Genomic DNA, 27,539 nt, shown 5'->3' with positions numbered 1-27,539 from the left:
GCCAGAGACGTGGCTCCCTCAGCTTCCCCGCACAGGGAGGCTGCATTAGGTCCCTAACCCCGTCTTCACAGCTCTCGCCCGGAATCTCTGCGGCTCTTGCCCCTTCTCCAGAACGAGGAGATTCAGTGGCTCACAACAGAAGCTGCTGTGTTGCCCAGGGCACAGCCTGTCCGGGTGAATGAGGTTGTTCTGCCCCCAGCGCAGACCTTGGCCCTTCTGGGAAACCCTTGCGATGTCTCTGCTGGACAAACTCCCACGTGTGTCAGGTCCATCTGGCCCGGAGCTCCCTCCTGCCCGCTGTCCAGGTGTGCGTGTGCAGATAGCTCGTGGTGAGCTGCGGTGCCTCCAACAAGGCAGGAACGTGAAGAATTACTGACAGCAGGAATCATGAAAGTTTGTATTCCATTAACGACACTGTTGACCAAAGCAAGCAAGTACCACAGCAGCCACCTAAGGAAAATACAAAGGTGACTGCACAAGAAGAGAAACACATCACAGAGATTCACTGCCTTTACTTGGCCCAGGTCTGGTGCTTGGCCTTTGGATTCCTCTTCAGCCCTGAGTTTGGCTGGATGCTTTTAGGGCAGAAGACACCCCCGGAACAGCCATGCCCTCTTAGATATGGCCACCTGAAGAGGCTGGGAGAGAGAGCAAACGGTCCCAGGGAGATCGGGGAGCAGGCGTCTATTCTTCGTTTTCCTTCTGAAGAGAGCTTCTCATTCTTCAAAGAGCAGGAGCAGTTTCGAAAGAAACACGGTGCCTTCTAGCCCAGCCTTGCGGGTGAGCTCCATCCTTTGTGTCACGGCGTTATCTAAGGATCTGTGTCTGTGACAGGGGGACTGCAGGCCCACAGGCCCACAGGCCTGGAAAAGAGACAAAGAAGGGAAAAAAAAAAACTGCTGGCAGGTTAGGGGCTGGCCCGGACTGGTCCGGAGGCTAATGCGGCAGGGGACCCGCCCTGGGGAAGACAAAGGGAAAAGGGGAAAGGTAGGGAACTCGTAGATGGATCTAAAACAAAACAGCGGCACCAATCTCAGGAGCAACGTTAATTTACTAAATATTATATCGAAATTGAGGCCAATATATCAAACAGTGAGAGTTTCAAGCTGAGATTCTTACTCCGTAAGCTGCAGGGGGACCACGTGCTTCTTCACCAGGTAGGAAGGAAGAGACCCCAAGTCTCCCAGGCGGCTTCACCACCCCCTCCAGATGCAAAGACCCCTGGGGAGTGCAGCTCCTCCCCTACCCCTCAGAGAACCAAAACACCCAAAAAAGGCAGTCCCCAGAAATCAGGACATTAACTCTTTAACTGCTAGTGCTTTACATGATGTTATGATGTGGAATACCGACAACCAAAAAAAATCACCAAACCATGACATTACACCCCTTATTCCACATCACTACATCATGCTTAAGGAGGAGGTGGCCAGGTAAGTGCTGCAGAGGAAATGCACTCACCTCAGGAACATCTGGATCCCGTGGGTGGTGGCCTTTGGGCTGAAGTTCCCGGGATATTCAGTCCAAATTCTCCGCAAAGGAACACAGACCTGCTGGAGGCTTTCCAAGGCAGTTCTCTCACAGCTCTCATTGACAGGAAGAAAAACTGCCTCCTGCACCAAAAGATAGCGTCTCTCCAAAACCCTCCACCATAGCCTCTTCCATGAACATCAGATCTTTGTTCTGCTCTGAAGGAGCTGCACGGCAAAATATGGAGGCTGTGCAAGAACACTGCCAGGCTTTCTGCAGGGGCAAGGATCCAGGAAATCCCTTTGCCAATATGGAAAGCAGTGGGGGCGAGCATGGGGAAAGGCATTTGAGTGGCCTGCCACATCCCGGCTGGCCAGCGGTGACCTGACTGCACACTCTTCCATAGGGTTCCCAGAGACATGGTAGCCCTCAAAAGCCCCTCAACTTACACTGTGGAGCAGTGCAACCCAGCTTGCAGTGCCCTCCAGCACTGTAACACAGTCATAATAGATCCTCAGGCAAAGGAGGTCATCTTCACACGTCAGAACGCCGATGTCCTTGAAGGTGAATGGGACGTGCACCTTCTTGCTCAGGAGGAGACAGCACAAGACGATGGTCTCTTGCACGCAGCGCTGCACCACGTGCAGCAGGAAGGCAGTGGCTTGTGATAGCCACCGGTAGTTCAGCGGCTCCATCTTGACACCGTCTGCAAGGAGAGGGAACATCCTCCCTGCCACAGCAAGCCACATTTCCACGCAACATTCATAACCAAATCCCAGAGAAAAGGTCCTTTAGAGAAACAGCTCTTCGGGCACAGGTTCTTTTGGAGGAACTCAAGCTGTACCGTGACCTTGGCAGACAGTTCTCTGCTTCTCCCAGCCCTTTCCAGAGAGCGGGGAGAACACGTCCTGCTGGACGTGGTGCCAGAAGGGGGAAGGTGGCTGCCGCCTTCTCACCAGGGATGATCTCAGTGGGAGACTGGAGGTCCTGCAGCCACTGCACACCGATGTCCAGAGGGAATACAGGTCTTTGAACTGTAACAGCGCCTTCTTTGCTGTGGAACTGCTCTTGGACCACAGCAAAGGCCCCGAGTCCCACAACCAGGACTCCCTGCACAGGGAAGACACAGAAAGGCTGATGAGTGTGTACTGCAGAGGTGGGAAAAGTTATGAATGTCAGAGCATGGGGACACTGCCTTCTGCCCTCCCCACTCCTGAGGGACAGCGGGGCAAGATGGGGCTCTCTGGAGCTTTTGCTCTGGAAAAGAGCTGTGGGTCTCTGTTTTACAATCACCAACATCCCTTGGCTAGAGAAAAGCCCGGGGATTTACAGCACAGAGGTTAAACCTGGGACTGGTTACCAAGGATTGTCCTTGGCACGGACCCAGAAAAATCCCCATTTCTCCATTTGCTCTCCCCATTCTGGCCACAGGGCAGAGTGAACCCCAAGGGTCACACGCTAGGGTGTGCCAAACATTTGCTCAGAGCAGCTCTGGACGTGAGTTTCTCTCCCACTTGGCCAAGAAGCTGCTCTGGGCACCTGGGCTGGGCTCGCTGTGCTGCCGTGGTACCCGGGGAGGGATTGCTCTGCAGGGCCAAGACTCTCAGCAGGACTGAGCCCCTCAGGGCGAGGGGCACCAGGACACCAGCCCACCTTGTCCATCTTCAGCTGTTCTAGAATGTAATAAGACACAGCATCCCAGACCGCCACAATCCCTCAAAAGGAAGGAAAAGACACGTCAGGCTCCAGGCCAGCCTCTTCACAACCTCTTGGCAAGCTCCTCACCATGAGAATGGTCAATACAGGCACACGCAAACACCCCAGAAAAACACCACTATGGCTATGGAGCCAGGCTTTGCCCTGATTTCAGCCTTACTGAGAGCCCAGAGGGGAAATGCGAGCAGGGGAAGCTGCTGGGACATGGGATGTCTTTCATCCCTGAGCCAGATCCTACAGAAGCACCAGCTCCCAGGGAAACCTGGCCTTGGACTGCCCTATCACAGGGGACCGAGCCATGCCTAAAGGAATCTGGGGGCTCTGGGCAGCTCTGCTATCGGGGCCTGGCTGCCACATTGTCCCCAGGGCCTAGTGGGACCCTTGGGCAGGGCTCTCGCAGCAGCCCCCTGCCACATCCAGCCAACCTCAGAGAGCAGAGCTGTGGCTTCTGACAGCTAACAGGCCCATGTGTTGCCTTGGGATGGGGGTCCTGAAAGCCTTATCTTCAGTGGAGAGGTGCAGGAGTGTTGGGAAGGTGGAGACCAGCTCCGAGCTGATGGTCATAGTCCAGCAGCCCTCCATGTTGCTTGCCGACAGCCCTCAGCTCAGAACAAAGGATGCCCTTCCTGGCTCCTCAACCAACAATTCTCTGTGAGGTGCCCCTGCTCCTCCACATGTCAGCGAGGGTCACCTAGCACAGCCTTGCTGCCCCTGACCCGACTCCTGGCTACAGAAGGACAGAATCCCTGAGCAGTGCTCCAGCAGCGCCCAGGCCTTGCACAGAAGTGCCGGCACTGCCGCTGCCCTGGGGAAGATGTGCTTGTGATGCAGGGCATTGCATTGTGACGTCAGCCCGTGTCACTTGCGGCTCTATTAGGTCACCAGCATGGAGAGAGAGGGCACAGCTCAGGAGAGATGCCAGGGATTTCCCTTCCTGTCCAGAGAAATGGTCATCTTCCTTCTCCCCATTTTTATTTCCCGCAGTTTCTGACAAATCCATCAGGAAGCTCATGGGAGAGGATGAGGTGGAGGGGCTGTCAGTGGTGATGGGTCGTCGGAGGTTGTGTTGTTCAGCTGACGACAGCTAACAATGACATTACAAACTTATAAATAAGTCCAAAGTGGTCAAGTCAGCTTCTTTTGGAGTGACAGCTTCTGGCTTTTGGATCTCAGCAGGAACTCCTTTGTTCCCATCTTCCAGGCTTTGCAAATGTAAGCCAGCAAATATGAGGGAGCAGGGCAGTGCCAACTTATATCTTGCCTTCACAGGATACAGTGGTATCATCCCCAATCTCCCGTACCACACTGGAGTTATCTGGCCACAGGACAGATTGTCTGTCAGTAAACACTCCTGGTCACTCCATTTTGAAGGCAAACATCTTCAAAGAAATGCTTTCAAATGTAAAATTGTCCACAAAGTGATGTTGATTGCCACACAGTGACACCCACCACTCACCTCCTAGAGAAGTCAGTCCTATTGCAAAAAAATGCCCCAGAAAGTGAGCTCTGAGCCAAGAAAAAAGAAGGGTTCAGATACTAATGGGGCGGAGGGACCCACAGACCCATGACCTGGGAAAGGGGGAAAAGAGAAAGGGAAAAAGGTAGGGAGATGGGCCTAAAAACAAAACAGCAGCAACGAGCTAAGGGAGAAAAAACTAATTTACTAAATATAATAGTGGAATGCGAGATAACACAACATAATATAATATAATCAGAATTGAAGCGAATAAATCAAATAAATGAGAGAGTGTCCAAAAAATGAAGGCCTTACTGTAATGCTGTTGGCAAGATGGCTAGGGAGCACACACACAAGACAAGCAGAAAAAGAGCCAGGGCAGGCAAAAAAGAGAGGCCATCTTGGGACTCCCCGTCAATTTTATCTTTCCCACTAACTGGAAAATGGAACAGTGAAATCTTCTGGGAGCTGTAGTTTATTCTGTAGTTCTTCTCTTCTGAGACAAGTACCTGGAACTATTGACAATCCATGGAACTGGAGCATTAACTTTTTAAATCCCAGTGCACTACATAATGTATGATGTGGCATACCAATTACAAAAATCATAAAACCGTCACAGCCCGCAGGAGAGCAGCAGTGTGTGTATCCACAGGGACAAAGGAGCACGTCTTGGTTGAGGATGTAGCCCAGGCTCTATCTCATAACGTTCCTAAGTCTTTCATTTCAAGAGCCATGACAGCCAGACTACCACATCTGACTGCACTGCACACAGACACATGTGGTCCCACCTCAGTCAGACTGCAGCAAGTAGGCTGCTGGCCAAGAGTGAGTTTGTGCAATGCCACCTATAGAACCAGGCCCTTGGTCTCTTTGCAGCTGCTGAAAAGCAGGAGTACAGCACCTACTTTGCGTTGACAGCAGTGTCAGCAAAGACAAAGGTAAAACAGTTCAGCACAGAAAAACATTTAAGACAAAGTGACTGTGGCTACTATGGGTTGCTTCAGATCTCCCCTCCTAATTAAAGCTATGAGGAGATTCTAGGAATTGGATAATGCAGAAAATACACACTGACTTGCAGAAACAAACTTTACAACCTGGGAAGGTTATAAAGCAGGTATGTTTATTACAGCACTGAGCCCACATGCCGGGTGCAAGGGCGGTATCCCCATCCTAGATTGCACAGAAATGGCAGAAAACTTCCATATTTAAAGTTCAAAAGCATACATATTCTTAGCACTCCTGAGGGAGGGAGGGACTATTACAATTAATTCTGAGAAATCATTATATTATGCTCCACCCCAGAGTCACACCCCTTGAGCATGCATAGTGCCTCCTGGTGGTCATCTTCGGGGGTCGTGGGGATGAAGGCCCTATCTCTTCCTCACTGTGTGCCCTTGACCTTGGCACAGTTGAAGAGGGTGATCCAGCTTCAGCTGGTTTTCTTCAGGATGTAGTCTCCAGTTCAGTTCCAATGACCAATCAGCATCTTCTAGGTTTCCTTGCCCCATTAACCCACATCCATCTTTTATAGTTTGTTTGAAACCGCATTCTAACCCTTTCCTCCCTCAGCACCTCTTTTGAAAGCTCAGGTCTCCTGCAGGACTGTGTAGCTCCTGATTCTGCAGAAACAGCACAGCACAGAAATCCTCTTTTCCCTTTTCTCTGCTACAGAGAAAGTGTCAGCTTCTTTCTCATTCCACAGCATTTTCTGATTAATTCTGCACTGGACATTCAGAATTTTGTCTTGTTCAAGTGGCATGAGGTTTGGACTCTTTGACAGCACAGAACATGGGAGGAAGAGAGGACGAGCTGCAGGCTCTTCAGAACAGTGACATGGGAGCCCTCAGCTCTCCTCTCCTTGGTGGCAGCTAGCAGCCAGCCTTTCTGGCCAGCTTCCCTCAGGGATGCTGCAGGCCAGACAGCACCGCTGCTGCCAGCTTTACTCTGGAGACAGCAGGATTCAGACCAGAGAGATCCTAGCACCTCCAGTATCGCAAATATTAGACAAAGCTTGGGTTTGCAAGGAGAGTTCCAGCTGATGAGATCATGTTCACAACAACAGACTGTGGTGTTAGAAAGCCAACATTCCTTTATTCCTCATGATATGTACTGGTGTTGGAAATATCCAAATAATTTATCAGGACGGTATCTCTGATAAAAGCAGATTTTATTCACAATTGTAATGGTGGGTGTCCTGCAAGCAAAAGCACAGCTATGGACACAATATGACAGCTTTTGTACCTTGTTTCCCCCCCCCCATGCCTCCCTCCCCTGTTTCCCCATTGGCTGGGTACTCCAGGTTCACAATCTTATCAAAGGTCTACATTTGTTAATTACATTCTGACACTTGTTAATTCACGTGCTATCTTGTGCCAGTCAGTCACCATCCTGCTGTTTCCAAGATGTCTCAGTACACTTCTTATCATGTTGATATGGTGATTTTCTCCAAAGCTTCTTCCATTCTGTCAAAGGATGCTGCATTTGTTAAACAAATTGTACCGAGGGGGGGGATGCCAGGCCTTCCCCACGCCTCTTTAGGCACTTCCTTGGGTATGTCATGACTTGTTCTCGGGTTCGCTCAGTCTCATGCAGGATATTCTTGCAATGTGTATGACAAAGTATGACAAATATTTTCACGCGGGCTATACATAAATTGTTGCTAGCTCATACATGTATATTGTTAATTACTTAACTTCTCCTCCTTAAATTCTCTATTACTCAGGTCCTGTCTATCCAGCATGAAAAATTAGTAGTTTTTCTAACTTGTAAGGCTCAGAGGTATTTCAGATGGCTGGACAGGAGCTGCAGTCTTTGTGCCTATAACTTACTCCATCTACCTAATCTCTATAGCTATAAATTACTACACATATTCTGATACAGAAGCAACATTTGATTCCCACACTGGGCAACTCAATAAATCAAGGGCACACTCTCAGAGTTCAGGTTCCACATTTAAGCAGTTAAGACACAGATATGTAACACATTGGCATACATATTCACTCTTTTCCAATAACTCAACATATGATCACGTCCTTCTGGGCATGCGCAGTTGCATTTAAGGCAATCTTATGACCACCTGCTTCCTCCCCTTTATTTCTCCTTCAGCTTCATCACAGTGACTTTTGGCTGACCTTTAGCTGTTTTAGCAAAGTTCCACTGCTTGTTATGCCATAATGAGCCACTTTCTATCTTGGTGCGCTATAACCCAAAAGAATATATGTGAAATCCAAGAAAAAAGTCCTTGCGTGGATGCAAAAATGAAAGTCTATTTTGACTCCAGCGCTATCACTGTACAATGAAGACCGAGCACCGTGTCCCGCAGTTGCACCGCTCCATCAGGGCCCCATCACAACACCCCGGAAGCGAAGCGCCACGCCCCGAGGAGGGCGGAAGTGGTGGCGGAAGTGGCGTCCTAGTGGTGGCAGGTGACAGTCGGCACGTGACGAGGGCAAGATGGCTGCCTTTCCATGGTGAGGCTCCGGGACCCCCGCCCTGAGTGCCGTCGATCCCTCTCGATGCTGTCTCGGGTTCCCGCTGAAGCGTGAGGGGTTGGCCTTCAGCTTCCGTGTACTCGCGGCTCAGGGGCCGCGGTGCTGATGCGGGGGACTCTCCCCTTGCGCGGGTGGCCGGCGGGGCGCGGTGTCCGCCTCGCCCTCCGGGGGAGAAGCCCCGGTGGGGCGGGATGGGGCCGGGGATGGGCCCGAGTAGTGGGCTGGCAGTAGCCGTCCCTACCGCCGCGACCGCCGTCTGCGGCTTTGGGGGTTTTCATTTTCTTGAAGCAAGCAAGAAAATTAGATTAGGATGGTTTACTTTTGGCTTGATGTGATCACGTCGTTGGTGTTGGTGGCGCTTCTCCCTCAGAAGTGGGCGAGGTACAGCAGCGCCCGGAGATGTCAGTGTTGTCCCCCAGCGGCGCGGGGCTGGGGCACATGGGCTCTCTCTCTGGCAGTGGGAGAAAATATTTGTAGTTATTTTTTTCGTCTCCAAAACTGTTCTGCTTTCTCAGCAAACTGTTCTTCTGTTTTGGAAGACCTGCTCTCCTGCTGCAGCTGAGTTATGGTAGTTGTTAGCAAGCCATCAGTGTAGAATCGAGGAAAATGCAGGAATTAGTGGGTATTTTGTGCTGCAGGTAACATAAAACTCGTGTTGACATAGATAAGAAAACATGTGGCTCTAAGGTATCAGATGACTGTCAGCACTGCCAGTATTTGCTGGGGGATCCTGTGTAGTTGGTGACCCTGCAGAAACCAAAAAGAAGTATGGCTGAAAGGCCTGGCCTGGGGTGGGCTGTGTGCTGAGGGGGTGTCAGTGTTGGGGGGAAGGGAGAGGTCCCAGCAGGAATGGGGGAGGCTGGCAGTCTGGCCGGTGCTCACAACAAATGGCACATGCAGTGATCCTTGTGTGTGGGAAAAAGCTGAAAGCTGCTGCGGAAGCTGCCTGCAGCTGGAGGTGCATCTTTCTGTGTGCACCAGAGGTGAAACCCAGCTCATGGTGTTTTTCTTTTGTTGAATTTTGCTGTGAGGCTGTGACTGAGATCGGAAAGCTCAAAGCAGGCTCTTCCTGTCCCTGTGTTGGTTATGGTGCAAGCTGTGGTGGGCATTGATCGCACTGTAAATGTACTTTGTAAAGAGGTATTGCGAGGCAGACAGCTCTTCTTCATCCTCACGTGTGTGCTTGTCCAGTGATGCCTTACATGACTATGAGAATACAATTGATACTGACCTGAGAATGGTATGCCATGCGTGAGCTGTGAGAATTGTCCTTCTTTACTGTTGGCTTGGACAGATACGTAAGGGAGAAGTATAGAAATATGGTAACTGAGAAGGCAGCTGTGAAAGATTTTTCATCCAAACGCTAGTTAACTCGTGAATCAAGTGAACAAGGAGAGTAATTGAAGAGACTGTTCTTGTGTAAAGAAAAGGAGCTGGAGATCAGGAAACAACAGAAGCAAGCATGTAAATCTGTCTGGCCTCTTTCTCTTGCTCAGTGATATCTTGTTGGATGTGTCAAGGACAGGGGCTGCTCCACGGAGCTGCAGGACAGATTCCCCTTCTCACTTTCTGGCAGAGCTGCAGTAGCAAGTGTGCCATAAAATAACTTCTACTTTCCAGGAAAAAACCTGCAATTAGATAGTTTGGTTTTTAATTCTGGCTGACAGAAAATCCTTATGGAAATGCTGGCAACCTTCCATGCATGCATTGTTTTCTTCTTTCATTTTTGTCCAGCTCTTACTTAAAACTTTAGGTTGATTACAGCAAGTTTTACCTGGACATCTGTGTTCTTATGCTATCTAAGGAACCAAGAACATGAGAGCTGAGGAGGGGTTTTAACTCCTTAACTTTTTCTTAGACAGGATTTTTAAATAAATCTGCATTCTTGTTTTTTTTTACTTGGTTTCTTTTATTTATTTATTTATTTTTGACTGGTTTTGGTGTGAGTGATGCATAATGTTTATAGAAGAGCTGGCTCCTTGGCACAGCTGAAATTCTTACTGAGGGCTCAGGCACCTTTGTGTATCTGTGGCTTTCCCTTGTGGATGCTTTGCTTACACAAAGTAAACTTTCTGAAGATCTGGAATGAAACAGGAAAGAGCGATTGGCTGTTTTTTTTAAGTTTCAAAATTAATAATAATTTAAAAAAAAACAAAATGAAGACATTTTGGCAGGTAGAATGGGATAAAAAATTAATATATTCTATATTTTTATTTGTCACTGTCTGGGTTTCTTTTTGCCTTGGTACATAACTTTTGCTAGCAGAAGGTATGAGTGGTAACCATGATGTTGCTTGTTTTGGGAAGCAGCTGTTCTGTGTATTCTCGTGGATTTGTATTTTCAGTCCCATGCCTTTAGAGGAGTTAATTTCAAACACTGATGTGTTATGAGTGATACTGGAAATCACATGTACCTCTTCAGTCTCTTAACATTCTCAGCAGTGCTAGCCAGGGATGTTGTAATTCTCCTTTTTCTGCCTTCCTACTTTGTCAAACATGCTTTTAAAGCATGTTTACATATATATTTATATTTGAGCAATTAAAAAAAAAATTAGTATGGATGTTCCGTCGTACAAAAGAGCAGTGTCCTTAAACTGTGGTTGGTAAAATGATGTGTGGTACCTTTTAGTTCTTAGTGGCAATGTGATTTTACTCAAATACTTTTACTTGTGTTGTTTTCAGGAATCAAGTTATTTTGTTTATTACATGTAGAGACCGTAGTTCTCACATCACTTTCTTAAATTCAGATTAGGTATTTCAACTTTCATTTCTATGTTTCTGTGATTTTTTTCACTTAATGACATACTTAATTTTCATAGGAGATGCAAAGCTTATCCACTGTATATGAGTACCTATATTTTTTTCCCTCACCGTTTTACTTGCACAACTTTTATTATGAATACAGCGAACAGATGGAGATAGATTTCCCAGGGAAGAGCTTTGTAGAAACACAAGTTAATCTGCCTAATCCCTCATTATATCTGAGCATGAGCACTTTGATTTTTTCCCTTGTGTTTTCACACCTACCGTTTCCCTTCACTCTGAGTACTCAGTTTAAGAGATGTGTTTAATAACCTCCATCAGCCTATCTTGTCATTGTATGCCCTGTTAAACTGCCCTTTCTGCATTTGTTGAAACTGAAGAGAACCCAATTGCAGAATGCTATTGAATACTTGCAAGTAAAATGTCTTCAGTTTACGTAAAAAAGAGAAAAATTCTAGTATATACTGAGTTATTTTCCAATATGTATTTCTTTTTGTAAATGTAACTGTGTCTATATAAACATAAGATGTGCTTCTCTGTTCTCTTCTAAGTGATTATTTATATGCATATATGCTTACCCTTTAACCTTGCTTTTTAGGCATGCGAGATCAAGAAACTATGTTTCAGAATATGATATCTGCAAACTAGAATCCGTGCCCTTGGATTTTGGCGACTACCATCCACTAAAACCCATTACAGTGAGTTTCTTTTTGTGTGTTTGGAAAACGAACATGTAATAAAACTGATTTTGTTCCTCCTTTTACTACTTAAAATTAAAAGGCTTTGAAATTGGTGGTGGTGCTACTGAAGTGGCCTTCTGTGTTTGCGATCTGTTGTTTTAGAGGTGTCAAGGTTTACTTTGTTATTTGTCCTTTACAGAAATTTTCTGGTCTTGTTGAGTGTCAAAAATGATCACCTTCTGATAGATAGAGCATGTCAGCTCGTGGGTTTTCTTGGTTGCATTAAGTGCTGAATAATGGATAAGCTGGAAAGCAAATGATTGCATTACAAATAACCTGCATCATGGCTTGATGTAAGATTTGTTTTGGATTAACTTCCAGTCAGCTGTATGCTTTAAAACATTTATCATTACTTTAATGTATAAGAGGCTTTTAAAAGTGTGGATGTACAAAAAAATCCAGTTTCAATGAGATGATAGCACTATGCTAATGGGGGATAAATGGACACCACCTTCAACTTGGGAAGGTCAGTAAGGAGGGTAAGATGAAGTTCTTCAAAATGGGTTTGATATTCTAGGCTTGAGCATTGTGAAAGAAAGGTAATGGATTAACTCAGCAGGCAGCTCAGCACCACGCAGCTGTTTGTTCCACCCCCTGCAGTGGGGTGTGGGAAAGATTCAGAAGGATAAAACTCATGGGTTGAGATAAAGACAGTTTAATAGGAAAGCAAAGTAATAATAGAGAACAAGTGATGCCCAGTGCAGTTGCGAACACAACCTACTGATCAGTGCCCAAGCAGCAATTTCCCACCCCCCCCCTCCTAGCTAGTTCCTCAGTTTTCATTGTTCAGTGTGATAACACATAGTATGGGATATCCCTTTGGCCATTTTGGGTCAGCTGTCCTGGTTCTGTCCCCCTGTGCACCCCCAGCTCCTTGCTGTCAGGGCAGCATGTGAAGCTGTCAAGTCCTTGACTCCGTGTAAGCCCAGCTCTGCACTATCTAAAACATTGGTGTATTATCAACGTTTTTCTCATCCTAAATCTGTAACACTCCACTGCAGCAGTTGCCAGGAAAAACATTAACTCAATCCCAGCCAAAACCAATGCACAGGAAATAGCAGGGAAGAAGCTGGAAGAGAGAGAGAGGAAAACAATAAAATAGAGGAAAGATAGTAGAAATAAATTCAGAATGAGTGTTCTTAGAGTTCTGTAGACTCAGAATTGAAAAAAAAGATGTAATGGAAATGCTAGTAAAGAGTGCCTCTGGATTCAGGGGAGAAAGGTGCTTCTGCTTACATACAATAGCTGATTCTAAGGACTTTCTTGTAGATGAGTCCTTGCTTTCATTGCACTGTTATAGTTTATGTAGTCTATATTTTAATGCTTTATTAAAGAAGATAGGGGAAAGACTTTTTGTTTACTGGTTTTGAACTTTTCTTCCAGGTTACGGAATCCAAGACCAAGAAGATGAGCCGGAAAGGAAGTACTTCTTCTACATCTTCTTCTTCTTCTAGTTCTATGATGGACCCACTGAGCAGTGTGTTGGATGGTACCGATCCCTTGTCATTATTTGCAGCAGCTGCAGATCCTGTGACTACTACTGCTTCCATGGTAATACTGTAGGACAGTTACCTAACTAAAAAGAGCCAAACAACAAAGCCAGCCATGGATAAAATATGTCTCACCAATTCGAAGCTTAATGTAAATAGAGATACATTGTACTAATAGAATAAAATATTTCCATTTATGTGATTTATGTTGATGTATATTTCTTCTTAATATTTTAACTGTGGAAGGATAAATAAGCACTTGAAACATTAAGCTGACCTTTATCAGCCTTCTCTTTTTTTTTTTCCAGATTTGTATTTAACATTTGCCCTCATACTCTCCTCATAGGATGGTATACGAAAGAAACGGGATAAAGATGACAGTTCAGCAGTAGGAAGTGACTTTGAACAATGGTCAAGCAAACGTGGTGAAATTCTTGCTAGATACACAACAACTGAGAAGCTCTCTATTGTAAGTGGAAGCTCCTCCGATTTTATTTGTACTAGACCTATAACAGATTTTCGGTACCTCTGTTTTGTAATTATTTCCTGGGTAAATATTGCATGTTTTAATGTTGTACCCTGTGGTACACCTTCCTTTCGCTTCTGATTATTTAGGAACTGAGACCAAAAGTCTGTTGAGCCATCATTTTATCTTTTTATTTTTTATCTTTTATTTTTTTTCTAACACTAGGAATAACTTCTAGTTTTAGGTCCGCTTCTAAACCATTAAGCATCTTCATTAGCATTGTATTATCTTGTGCATTCTTGGAATGCTGGCGAGTATGTGTTCTCTGAAAGTCTGCATTTTCTGTTTCTTCACAGAACCTGTACATGGGATCTGAAAAAGGTAAACAGTTTCTTAGTATCTAACTAACAGTTTTCCCTGAAGCAGGGTACAAGTGAGGGATTTGTGGTCAAGAACAGTTGAAATGTAATCCTGTCCTCTGACATGTGCTTGGATCTATGCTGTTTTTATGTGAATAAGATTTCCGCTGGATTTTTACTTAAAATAATTACTGAAGACAAAACAACTACCTTTTGTATTCCTGTAAGCTAATGAATTCATGATTGTGTTGTGGAAGAAAATGTAAATCACTGCCTTTCATTGTAGCTTAAAACTTTCTTCAATTTAAAATGAATAATAATGTTTTGAAGATTGTGTTTATCAACTCTTCTGCTTGCTGGAAGGGAAAGCAAACAAGTCCCATAGGAACTTGTTCAGTTACTCTCTTTACTTGAAAGGGAAATAATTTCAGCTGAGCATTCGAAAAGGAACCAAATCTTAAATTTTTTATTATGTTTTCTTGTGAAGTAAATCTGGGTTAAGTAGTCATAGAATTCTTATGCATGAATACACTTGCAGCATTTAAGCTTCTGCAAAAAATGAAATACTTCTTTGGATTGAGAATGGTCAGATGTTGAAACAACATGCCCAAAGAGGGCTTGAGATCTCCATCTTACATATTATTAAATTTACTGGATAACCTGTTATGATAACCTGCTATAACTTCAAAATCAGACCCATTTTGAGGAATGAAGTTGAGCTTTTCTAACATAAATTATCCTATGGTTCTGTCCTTACCATCAAAAGTTGCATGTTCAAAGCAGAGGTTGGATTAAATGTTAACCTTCTGGAATAGGTACCAAATGGATAAAACCTCCTGACTTCTGTCACTGAAGTTGTCTGAGTTTGTCAGGCTTCTTCAGATTTGTTTCCTTTTGAAGTCCAAGTGTTTAGATGTTAAAGAAACTCAAACATGTAATCTTTTATAGGAAAACCTACAGCTAGTGGCTCAGCAGTTTCTGAAAAAGTGAGGACAAGGTTAGAAGAACTGGATGATCTGGAAGAGGTAGGAAAGTTTTCTGGTCCAACTACATCATTCTAAAAGTGAAATGAACTTGTGAATTAAGATTTCATAAATTTTTATAAGATCGTAATTCTGCAAGTGTTTATGCTGTTTTTAGATAAATCTGATTTCCATGGGACTACTCCAGTTTTTGGAAAATTTAGACCAAATCATATTCTTATTTCACTAGAGTTTGTGAGCCAAAAATTAATCTGATCTATCAGTGTTTCTTCACCTTGATACTGTTTATGGTCTGTAACCTATGAAAAGTTATGGAGCTTTACAGACTTCATTTAAGATAATTTTGTCTACTCCCATTGCAGAGGCTGCATGCTGTCTACCTGAATGTAATTAAAGTTATGTTTACATGCTTTATTGAAATACTGAATATTCAGATTATTCTCGAAGTACTGAGTAAGGTTGAAGCTTTTGTTTCCTAAAACCTGAATTTCTAGGTTACTGCCAGAGTGGCTTTAGGTAATGTTGTTTTGAAACCTCTTAACAAGCTTCAGTTTGCCATTTGCCTTACAGCTCTAATAGTTACATCTTGGATTCTTTGAGCAGAAAAATACAGTATCCCTTACCAGAGAGTAATATGCACCCTTGTGTGACACTGTAGGTGCATTAATTACATTTTTTTCCTCTTCATTTATAATTGTTCTTTTTTACTGGTGTTTGTTTCTAGACATTCAGATCATGAAATCTGTTCTGTAATGCAGCTTGGAAAATTGATCAGAATTAGTCCTAAAAGTAGTTTTTATGTCACTGGTACTTCTACTAACAACTGTTACAGAACCTTCTTCTGGTCTTCTAAATGCATTTATAACCACCCATTTTCTAAAACTTAAGCAATTATTTTGCCTTCCAGTGTTACTAGTTGATTTCTGATATGCAAGCTTTTTATAAGGTCTGTAAATTTGATGGTGATCTTTGTCTTCATGTTTGCTCTGTAGTTGCAGTCTGTTGAAAAGGTAAGATTGTAAAGTTTAAAAGAAGACTGTGAAGTACTTGAGATTTAGGCTTATTTTTCTTTGATTTTGCTTTTTTAATAATTGCTACAATACAACCATCTCTTGCAAACATAATTTGAGTGATAGCAGTCATAGCTCTTGGTATTGTGGTAGCTGGTATAGAAGGTTTGTTTTCACATTAACATCAATAAAGATAGTAAAAATACTCCCCTGTTTCTAGGCTGAGTAAATTGAGCTTCAGGCTGTTGTTCCTTTCTGAAATTTTGAGGAGCTCATATTTACTTCTGATGTCTGTAACTCTGGCCTACTTTTGGTATAAATTAGCTGCAGCAAAGGTGTTGTTACTGTATCAGGCTACAAGCCAGAATATACACGAGTAGTGATAAAATCTGCTTGTGATAACTCTGGGTCCTGATCATAACTGGATTTATCCTGCTTTTCATATACTTTTTTTTTTAAACAGAAAATAGCAGAAGGGGTAAAATTATCTTTTGCTGTCCATTCTGTTCAAGAGCATGAAAGAAAGACTGTTTTATTTTCCTCCTGAGGTTGAAGTATTGCCAAATATTTCTTGCTGTCAACAAATTTCTTAGGACCTTACTGGCAAAACATGTTTCATTTATCTCTTATGCTGTTTCTGCATAGGTTCTAGTATGCATCTGTATAGTGTTAGGATAGCAATTATACTGCTAATAGTGTACCACTGTAATAGTCTATGATTTCTGACCTTGCAGGCAACATGTTTAAGTACCAGCATGTGTCTTGAAAGCCAAAGTGGTTGTGATGCATACCCCATGTAAATGCCTGAGGCGTTGATATTGTGAAGTTAAGAGAAGATAAGGGAATTCTCTTAAGCTGATTTTTTTTTCCTGCCTCAGTGATCTGACTCTATAGTAATGAGTCTCTGCTTTTCCCCTTCTCTCTCGCTCTCTCCTCTTACTAAGTAGACTTGTGTTTTCTTGTCAGGGGTCACAGAAAGAGCTGTTGAACTTGACTCAGCAGGATTATATGAATCGAATTGAAGAACTGAACCAGTCTTTGAAGGATGCTTGGTCCTCTGATCAGAAAGTAAAAGCTCTGAAAATAGTAATTCAGGTGAGTTTAAGTGGAATTCTTTTCTGTGCAGAGCTGGGGAGTTTGGTGGTGTGACTTGTCTGATTTCTTTCAAGAGGAAAGTTGTGTTTCTGTTAGTTTTCTATTATTTTCTTATATTCTGCACTGAAACTCATTTCTTTGAGTTCTGTGACTTCTGACAACAGCTGTAAATCCAACTTGTTATATAGAACAATCTTCTCTTGAGTTTATTGAAATACTACAAGGAGGAAAGTCTTACATGAATTCTATAATCCTTAGATTCTGTCTGATGATAAATCAGTAGTGGCATACCTACTTCCAGCACACGTACTTTTAAATGTACATAAGTTCACACGCATGTTTTTATGGCCTGATAAGTATAATAGCAGTGAATGACTGGAGGGTTAAAAAAAAAAACACAAAGTAGGATAACTTCAGGTTTTTATTTCAAAACTACCTGTGAAAGGAGCATGCATTTCTTGGAATCCGGTGTTTAAATCTTCTGTCAAACAGTTTGAGTATTTATGTTTTGTCTCAGATAGCACTGAGCCAATTGCTGCTGTTACTCTTTTCCAAACCTGTTAGTGTGTTACAAACTAGACATTAACTAAGAAAAACTGTTTCATGTTCTAATTCTGTGCAAGGTGGAAGTGACCACAGTCTGCTTGCTGGAATTTTGATTCCAGTGTTCTGGAAAATAGATTGTTCAGAGAAAGCACTTGGAATGGCAATAACTTTCTTCAGCATATCAAACTGAACGGAATTACTGTCAAGACAAATTTATTTATGCTGCCTGATAAAAGGGTAGCTAAATTCAAACTTTCTTCTGTTACTCCTGAATAAATTAAAGCACTTGGTTTCATAGTATTCTGAAAGAGAACTCTGAGTCTTCTGAATTACTGGATGGTATTTGGTTGTGCTTTGTGCTGTACAGTGTAGCTATACCTTAAAGTCCTGTAGCTGTAGAACTTTATCTTGCAATCCTAACATTTCCCAAGATGACAGGTATTCCGGTGTTAAAATTACAGCTGGAAAGATGGAGGTTTGCTTTTGACTACTCTTCTCTGTCTTTACTTACAAGGTGGTTCACATTAACATAAGTTATGGCAATGGTTAAAAGAGGTTAAAGAGGTAGGAAGAGAATAAAAATTTGGGTTTGATCTGCTAGTATAAAAGGAGCATAAATGATGTTTCAAATGGAATATCTGCTTCAACAGCTTGGCATACCTGAAATCTGCCTTTTCTGAGGTTGTTTGGAATTAAAGTGCAGGAAAAACTAACTCACTTATTCTTTTACCTCTAAAACTGTACTGATTTAATACTACTTCTTTCTTCAATCATTTGTACTGCAGTGCCACTCCAGAGTTCTGATCTCATCATGTTTGCATTGTGCCAAACCTTACCGATCTTTCTCATACCAGGCATGGATCAGATAATTTAGGTCTTAACAGGAAAATGTAACAAATGAGGAAGAATAAAGGACAAGATATCACTAATACAATCATGCTGGGCTGGAGTTACCTGAGTACTGTATTTGTATGTGTTAGGAGACATTCAGAAGTAGTAATTGCAACTTGCCACCGGCTTGCTTATTATTAGCTCTTAATGTTCTGTTGACATAAATCTTGAGGGCGTAAAGTGATGTGGGGATTTTGATTAGGGTATTTCCATTAAAAAGAGTAGACAATAAACAGATGTGAAAATGTATCTGGTTAAAGTTCAGAATAAATAACATGTAGTTAACACTTTCCTAAGGCATGGAATTTTCCGTTCTTTTTCTCTTCCTCCCTTCCCCAGTACAATAATGGCTTTTTGAACCATGAGTGTTTTTCCTCATCCAAACTTACTAAGGTAATAGAATAATCTGATCTAGGACCCTTGCAAACCACAGGAAATTTCAATTGTTAAAAATGTTATTTATTTTTAACTTGTCCACTGTCTTTCTGTTTGAGGTGATGGGCTGTTAGAGGGGCTCAGAGGGGAGCGAGACAATTAAATGCTCTCTTGTTTGGCTTGGCCTTTAAAAAATACCACAGGCAGAGTGCATCAGAGGAGAGAGGAGATAATGACATCTTTTGAAAAGCTGTAAAACTGATGTAATGTTAATAGTCATCAAGTGGGTTTATATCAAGTCAGGATGGTTTTTTTTCGTGCTGGATGCTCTTGTGAAAACAGCAGTAACTTCAGCTTAAATTGTGGTAAAGACACAGTAAATGAAACGCAGAGGAGAGATCAAAAAAGGAAAGGGGAGATCAAAAAATGATACATGACCTGAAGTGACTCATGTTCTATTGTAATACTACGAAATCAGCAAATTACTCTGGAAAAGAAGTCATAGCTTTGTGAAGTGTGTGAATATTTTTAACGAAAGGCAACGTGGAGTCTTTGGAAGAGGGGAAAAAAAAAGGACACAGAGGCACTGTGTTTAGAGCTCACTAACAGTGATATCTGACTGTATCAGATCTTAATAACTGTATCAGTATCTTAATAACTGACTGTATCAGTATCTTAATAATCTGTGAATTAATGTTTTTAATATTCTTTTACAAATGGTGTCACTAATGTTTTTCAAATAAGATGGTTTCTAAGATGGGATCCAGTCCTTCATTTTAGAAAGTAATATCAAAATTGCGTATGCTTGTCTCAGTGTTGCCTGCATATTGTTCACTTTGCATTTGAATTTGGTACAGCAGATGCACATCATTAACGGAAAGACTGGTAAGAATGAAGTGGGCATTAGGATAATTAAAGTGAACACCAAGATCTTCCATTAAGGAATCTGTAAATAACTAATTCTGTACTTAGAAAACAGGATGGGATAGAAATCTAACCATTTTGCTGATTCTTCCTAGTAAAGTGCATAACTAAGTCTTGTATCGTCTTAAAGAACTAAGTAGCTTCCTTGACATCAGGCTGTGATTATATAAATATATATAGCCTATAATTGTTAGTATAACAGACTCATTATTACTGTAGAATGAGTAAGTTTGGCCTTTTTGTTACCATTTTCAGAAACGTGTACTGGGTAGGAAAAAATGATTTAATTTGAGTGTTACAATTATCTTGATTTCAGAACTAATTCTTGAATTATATGAGTTCTTTCATTTAGATGGGGGGGACAGGGCCTTTGTTCTCTGAAAGCTGTAAGGAGCTTGAGTGCAGGAAGAATTCTGGTTATTAAGGCAGGACCTAAATTTATAGCCCAGTAGCTGCATGTGAGATCCTCAAGTGCCTTAGACAAGACGCTTTACTTGTCAAGATAGAATAAGCTAAGCTACTTACTCAGGGTAACCTGAAATAAGTTGATTATGTGTGTGAGCTCTAATAGCAGTGGTGAGCGTTCATAGTACTTGGAGGTACTGAACAGCAACAGAATTGCCTTTCTCTGTAGGTGCCCTGCTGCCCGTGCAGTAGGGACCTTTCTGCTTTAGGTGTGAGATGTGAATGCACACTCACCTATCTTTCTGGTATTCTCTTGTTCTTTGGTGATAACAAAGCAAAGAGACAAAGTTTGTTCAAATGTTATGATCATGGAGTATCAGATTGCTATTTGAATTTCTGGAATATAACGTAAACTTGAAATTTCTATACTTATTCCATTGAGACTGAAGAAGGGATGGAGATCACAGAGACTCTTGTGCTTCTCAGTCTTATGCAGAGACCAGAAGCCACATCTGGCCCATGCTGGGATGAGGTGGAGCTCTGTCCCACAGTCATACGCCTCTTCAGGGGGAAGCTGATTCTTTCTGAACAAACTTCTGCCAAAGTTTTTGACTGATATGAACCAGCTGGCCTGTTTCCAAAAGGTTTTAACTGGTCATGTGAACTGCAAAGATTTGTTTAAATGCTCATTAGCCAGATTTCTAACATTTTTGCTTAGTTTATTATCAAATTTTGTGTTTCGTACACGGTGCTTAAGGTGAGGATGAGAAATTAGAAAATGCCCCCTTCTAAAAAAAAAAAGTGTATCTTTATGCTGCTTCTGGAATAGAATTTGTCTTATCTGAATGAATGCAGAGGTCTTCAGAGTCAGCTGAAGTTCTGCATTATGGATTACCTTGTGTAAAGGAAAAGCAGATCTGTGACTGACTCTGTTGGAAATAAAGAGTAATCTGAAAAATAGAGTACCGTGGTTGGTTATTTTAAAGGTTCTTCTGCTTTTTGCTGGGAAATTGTTCTTGTTGGTTCTTTCCATCTGTAGATATTGATTCGTTCCAGTCTGGAATAAAAATGTGAATTTAAATTATCGTCTGTTTTTCTTTTCCCTTTCTAGTGTTCAAAGCTTCTTTCAGACACAACGGTAATCCAGTTCTATCCAAGTAAATTTGTTTTAATTACAGATATACTTGATACTTTTGGTAAGTACAGTGGCTTTGTGTTGGGTGGTGGTTGTTTTTTTTTTTTTGAAGTAAATTATCCTAAAAGTGCTGAGATGGTTCTCTTTTAATAGTAAATATTTTCCCAACATAAACATTTGGAAACTACTGATATAAATGTATTTTATAGTTGTTCAAAAACTCTGATCAGTGAAATCTTTAAAATAAAAATTATTTTGTAGCAGTTCTGTGTTTTCTGTGATAATGAATGTCCACAACAAAACCTTGGGAAAACCCATGATCTCTGGATTTCAGCATTTTAAATGCTGTAGTTATTATGAAAATACTTCATTTTTGACAGCCTCTTGAGTCTCAATATTTATTTCTTTGTACTTGAAGTCTGAAAATTTTTCTTTAGCTGAGCAGGGACTATGAAGTGATCAAAATGTTACTGAATTATTTTAGTTTATTTTTAAATGATCCTTTGTGTGAAATTGTCATCCACTTAGTGTTATTCCATTGTTTTTCTGCTGTGTCATGGAAAAGGCTTATGGTGGTGTTCAAAGTTCAAGGGCATCGATATTTGCCAGGATGTGCTATGACACAGAGCAATTGTTTTGTCTGATCTTGCTTCCTCTTTACTCTTTCCTGCTTTCAGTGAAGTTGCAGAAGATAACGTAATATGCAGACCCAGCAAAGACAGGACGCTAACTGTCCTTTTCTGGCCTGCGAGAGACCTGACCTGGATACAACTTCTGCACTTTATGGAGACAGATACATGTTTTACAATGTGCAAAGTGCTAAGTGCAGACTACTAATGTTTCAGCCTCACTAGAGGGCAGCATGATGTTAACATTCTCTAAGGTTTCTTCTGGATGATTTCAGTGTATGCTGAATCAACACTGTGTGTTACAGTTTGTTAAAAATGTTTTTTTTTTTTTTTTTTTTTTTTTTAACCAGGTAAACTAGTGTATGAAAGAATTCTGTCAATGTGCATGGACAGTCGTGTCTCTTTGTCAGGTAACTTTGTATTTTGTTTTCTTTTTTCCTAATGTCCTGCTGGAACAAATCATATCTAAACTGATTTGAGAAAAATTAACCAGGATCTATGCTGATATCTCTTATGAAAACAGTTCTGCTTTGGATCTAGTCAATTTTAGCTTTAAGCAAAGTAAAACATCCATTGCTTATAGTTTCCACCATTCACAATGTTTTTGTAAGTTTACCTTTCAGCTGTGAAGAACATTCCTGAAGTATAATAAAACGTGCTTTTGGTTTTGGAGTTACTAAACGTAAACTTGATCTTCCTGAGACTTGAGTTCACAAAGAATCATTTCTAAGTAGAGGGAGAGTTAAATGTGAGTTGCCAAATTGCGTGAAGGAGGACATTATTTTCTTTTCTGTTAGAATATGCTGTCTTTTTAAAGTATTGCTTTTTAATAGTTTAATAGTACAAATTTCTCAGACAAAGCTGAGAGTCTCATTTTCCAGTAAATAAATGTTTTTGTAGATAGTTCTGCTTTAATTAAGAAAGAATTTTGGAAGAAGGAGCAGGCTGGTGGTTACTTTACTAAACTAGTCTGATCTTTTGAAATTGGGCACTTCTTATTTTTTCAGTTGAAGTTCCAACCTTGGTGTAAAAGTGTATACTTAGCAGTTATGATACAGTGCATTTAGTATCTGTCCTTGAGATATGAAACATTTTTTTTATGTAGCGGGCGCTGCAATGGTAACATTGGGTTGCAGTTAGATCCACAAGATTTGGGCCAGCAGCCTGAAAACAATTGATACTTAGTAAACTTGCAGAAAGTTCTTAAAGTACATTTGCTTGTTGCAGAAGTGACAAACTGTTCTTATAAACATTAATGAAAACAGACAGTTCCTGTATCACGACCTGATTCCTGAGCACGGTAACCTCCTTCTGGAGGGATGAGCTCATGCTGCACCGCTGCTGGGAGTGCTGCAGGTGGGAGCTCCTGGAGCAGCTCTAGTAGTGACAGGGAGAAGGAAGATCTGTGCTATGTTTGCCACATGTGCCTTTGTGAACCCCAGGGGGTTTCAGGCCCAGCCTCCACATTGATCAAGAACTCCTTTGGACTTAGCTGAGGAAGAACGGCTTGCTATACTCAGCCTGCATCTATCACGTGGCTTTTCTAGCGTAGGAAGTGGGATGCTTTCATATGAAACAGGACCTTCTCTCTTTCTGAGGGCACAGATAAGAGACCACTGCTGTTAAACTGTTTTACGAGGAGTTTATAAGCAGATACTCACTGCAGAAACTGCTTGTGTAGCCTTATTCCTTGAGGGAAGAGAGACTCATCCTTCCCAACCATCTTGCCTCAGACCCAGGGGGATCCCAGAAGCCTGTTCTGTGTTCTGTTTCAGGCAACGTAGAGTAAGAAGAGGCGTGCAGCTGTGTGCCCAGCTGACCAGTGCACTATCCCCGTAACCCATCTGTTCCACACTAGGGTGGCAGCTTTTTCCTGCTGCCAGCTGATATATATAGCCCCAGAGCTCCTGAGAAGAAAAGACTGCACTGCAGTGTTAGATGGTTAGCATGCAAGAACAAGTGTTATGTCAGTGTCTAATATTTCCTGCTCCTCCTTCCATTATCATTTCTAAAGGTTTTCCTTTTAAAATATACTAGGCTTTAAAGGTGAAGAATTTAAATGCTAAAACTTCATTTATTGCATTTGCTATAGATAAAAGCAGAGTAAGAAATAAAGGTTATGGGAAGGCAGGGGTTAAATTTGCTCAGACATGGGAGCTAAGATTAGTTTTGAGTGCTTGACTTCAAACTCGAGCTGAAATGTTACTTAATGCAAGTTGGAAGCTCTAGCTGCCTTTTCTAGGTGCACATCTACTCAGTTCTAATGCTGCAAGAGAGAGCTGAGAATCAAACATATTAGTTTATTATGCTCTGCTGAATTTCTTGTTGAAAGAATACAATTTTAAATCTGGAATGAAAAGCAACTTCCTTCCAGACAGAATGTAACTATTTCTGGGTTGTTGTTTTTTTTCCCCCAGATAATTTTTCTCCTGAGACTGTTAACGATACTGCTAAAGAGACTTGCTTAAACTGGTTTTTCAAGATTGCTTCAATCAGAGAACTCATTCCTAGATTGTATCCTTGTCAAATGAGACTATCAGAACACATCGGCAGGTTTCTTGGCAGACTTTTCCAAGCGTGAATGTATTTACTGCAATAAAACCCACTCTAATCTGTTGTTTATACTTTGTTTTATTTTGAGCTGCACATCTTAAGTTGTATTTTGAATCATATTTAATACTAAATCGAAAGCTGAATTATTGGCTGCGAATAGCATTGCAGTGATGGAGTAGAACTTGGGAACAAATGAAAATCCTAGGCAAATTGTAAAGAACAATGAAGCATAGTGAAGTTTATTGCAAAACATCTTGAAGCGTGTTTGGTATATGCTGATGATGTTTATTTTTAAATGGCTTATACATTAGTTTTGTTCCTTAACTTGGTTTCTTTTTAGTTACGTGGAAGCAGCAATACTGAAGTGCAATAAATTCCTATCTAAAACGTAAGAGTAAACATTAAATGTGGGTAGGAAGGGAATGGTCTTGCTTGTAAGCTAATTTATGGGGTTAAGTGTGAACAATCCATCATTAATAGCAGATAGGGTATTAATGGGCCTGAGAAAAAGCAGTGCTGACAGTTGTTTTGGAGTTTGTGGTGAGAATGCCATGGAATAATTGCAAGGTGGACTGTGGTACAAACTGGAACGCAGCAGTGCTCATGGATTTGCAATGTATCTATAATTGTGACATCCAGGAGTTTGCAAATAAAAAAAACTACCACAAAACAGTGGCTTCACATGGTGGAGAGGAAAGAAAGATTGTTGTTACAAGGAGAGAGGCAAAAAGAAGGAAAATTGAAAGGAAAATATTGATGTCAGATTACTAGAGACAGAGCTGGAAGAACAACTTAGGAGCAATGAAAATCTTGGTATAAGTTTCATATGTTGCCAAACAGCGTCAGTTGCTGAGCTGAAAATGTTCTTTCGCATGTAATTGTCCTTTTCAGTTAAAATTTGAAATGAGTGTTGTTAGCCAAATTGCTACAACAGTGACAGCTTCATTACCTCTGTGAGGCACTTCTTGTGCTGGAATTGGTGGACCTCAACTCCCGGCACTAGTACAGCTCTGTCAAAAAGAACCTGTAGGAAAATGAGACATACAAGGAGTTCTGCAAGTACTTGGGATGCTTTTTTTTCACACTGAATTACAGCACTGCTATAGTTCTACTGTTTCTCCAAAGCAGAGAAGTTTTTCTCTTTGTCTTTTTACAATCCAAGTGTACAAACATGGGTATTTGGGCTTCTCCTAATGGCAAATGCTGCAATTCAAATTCAGGATATACATTGTTACTAACGTTAAATTTTGCTTCAGAAATAACATGTTAATAGGAACACCTACCAAAGGTGAAGCACATATATCATTCTTGTTTGTCAGTCTACAAGGCTGCAACTCAGGTTATCTGTAGGTGGTATAATTCTTTAACTGCTTGTTAAATCTCATTTTCATGTCTAAAAAATCTTAACAGGGGGATTTCAGAGTGTCTCCCACGATTAACATCTGTGATTAGAGGAATCGGAGATCCACTGGTTGCAGTCTATGCAAGAGCGTACCTTTGCAGGGTAGGTTACCACTTAGCACTTCAGATCTGTATCAGAGACTTAATACAGCTAACTCTGTCACTAATGGGGGGAAAAAAAATAACTACCATTTTTATCTGAAGTGGTCTGCAGCCTGTCTTTTCGTTTAAACAAATTAGGAAAAAAAAAATCTGTTATGCTATTTTCTCTTTTTTTGCCATTTTATTTGTGCTATTGAAAACAGGTGTAAACAGATTAGTTTCCTTTGCAGTTCGAACCTCACTACGCAGGACTTGTATAACAATAACTTCCTATTATTTATCAGTATTATTCCTGTATCTATCTTTATTAATATTTTCATTTGGTATCATTTCTTCATTCTGTCCTCAAAATCAGTGTGTATGTTTTTAAAGCAATTTCTAAACTTTTGACTGACTTTTAGAAATTATTTTTGTTGTACACAGGCTACAACAAATACAGGCTGTTGTACTGTGGGTACTAGGGTAGACACTGGTTTCCTCACCACTTACTGATCTGTAGATCTGATGGTTGAGAACCATGTCTAAACTCAGCAGTAGCTGCCTCAAGTAATTGTCAGTGAGCATGATTATAATAGCAAGTTTTGATGAGCACTACTAGGTGTATTCCTCTGGAAAATACATTTTTTTCTTACAGTTGAAGGAGGAGCATAGGTCATAGATGCAAATGAAGTCCTTCTCTTTTACTACAGGTTGGGATGGAAGTGGCACCACAGCTCAAAGAAAGCCTCAACAAAAATTTCTTTGACTTTCTTCTAACATTTAAACAAGTAAGCGAATAGTATTTATTTGCCAAATCACATAAATATACTTCTTAATCAAACTACAATATATAAAAATACTTTTTGAGAATCTTTCAAGTTCTTAAATCTAGCTTTAGGGATGTTCCCGTATCCAGATGTAGTACAGGAAATGCTACATGCATGCTGGTAGATTTTAACTACTCTATTTAATATGTTTCTATGCTTTTTTGAAATGAACTTGATATTTTTTTCCCAGTGTGCAAGGAATGCCTTGGAATGTCTGTGAATCTTTATAATAGAATCGCTAGTGTTGGAAAAGACCTTCAAAACCTACTGAGTCCCATCAATAAACCATGTCCCTTAGTACTGCACTCACATGACCCGTAAACACCTCAAAGGATGGGGACTTCTTAGGGCAGCCTGTTCCAATGCTTGACCACCCTTGGTGAAGAAATTCTTCCTGTTATCCAGTATAAATCCTTGTTAGGAATCTCTTCCTAGTATTCAAATGTTTGCTGTTGTTTATCAGTTTCCAGTTCATGAACAAAGTTTGTCATTGTTTCAGTTAAGTACTTTTTCACTGTGGTGTATTTTTGTGTTCTATTTCAACAGATTCATGGAGATACAGTTCAGAATCAGCTGGTAGTACAATCTGTGGAAATTCCTTTGTATTTAACTCTCTACTCTCCTGCTATAGACTGGATTTTACAGTGTATTGCATACCGTGCTCCTGAGGTAAGTGTGGTAATCCTCTATACTAGTTGAGGTGGAAAGTTAATTTTGTTAAAGAATTGATAGACCTA

At 41.4% G+C, this 27,539-nt stretch overlaps 1 protein-coding gene and 1 long non-coding RNA gene across 4 annotated transcripts in view; one reads left to right on the top strand and one right to left on the bottom strand.

Annotated features, from left to right (window-relative positions):
* Positions 376 to 4,605, bottom strand: LOC110406028. Its single transcript, XR_002443212.1, has 2 exons — positions 1,459 to 4,605; positions 376 to 863 (listed from the first exon to the last, which is right to left on the bottom strand). It is a non-coding gene; the product is annotated as an uncharacterized LOC110406028 (long non-coding RNA).
* Positions 8,008 to 27,539, top strand: part of C13H16orf62 (chromosome 13 C16orf62 homolog) — a 57,891-nt gene continuing 38,359 nt past the window's right edge. Inside the window, exons 1-14 of one of the 3 annotated variants that reach the window (XM_021412142.1) lie at positions 8,008 to 8,109; positions 11,491 to 11,590; positions 13,016 to 13,183; positions 13,469 to 13,591; positions 13,945 to 13,969; positions 14,896 to 14,972; positions 16,907 to 17,035; positions 21,288 to 21,372; positions 22,291 to 22,350; positions 24,358 to 24,454; positions 24,834 to 24,881; positions 25,904 to 25,997; positions 26,686 to 26,763; positions 27,349 to 27,471. In XM_021412142.1, coding sequence (XP_021267817.1) covers positions 8,093 to 8,109; positions 11,491 to 11,590; positions 13,016 to 13,183; positions 13,469 to 13,591; positions 13,945 to 13,969; positions 14,896 to 14,972; positions 16,907 to 17,035; positions 21,288 to 21,372; positions 22,291 to 22,350; positions 24,358 to 24,454; positions 24,834 to 24,881; positions 25,904 to 25,997; positions 26,686 to 26,763; positions 27,349 to 27,471 — 1,224 coding nt within the window. In that variant the 5' untranslated portion in view covers positions 8,008 to 8,092. Of the gene's footprint in view, positions 8,110 to 11,490; positions 11,591 to 13,015; positions 13,184 to 13,430; positions 13,592 to 13,826; positions 13,970 to 14,895; positions 14,973 to 16,906; positions 17,036 to 21,287; positions 21,373 to 22,290; positions 22,351 to 24,357; positions 24,455 to 24,833; positions 24,882 to 25,903; positions 25,998 to 26,685; positions 26,764 to 27,348; positions 27,472 to 27,539 lie in introns of those variants that run through there. The other 2 variants (XM_021412143.1, XM_021412144.1) reach the window with 2 other exon arrangements.

The sequence above is a fragment of the Numida meleagris genome, chromosome 13, assembly GCF_002078875.1.
Source record: "Numida meleagris isolate 19003 breed g44 Domestic line chromosome 13, NumMel1.0, whole genome shotgun sequence".
NCBI classification, from domain to species: domain Eukaryota; kingdom Metazoa; phylum Chordata; class Aves; order Galliformes; family Numididae; genus Numida; species Numida meleagris.
The sequence above is the reverse complement of the archived record's forward strand: the minus strand, read 5'-3'. Positions and strand labels throughout refer to the sequence as shown.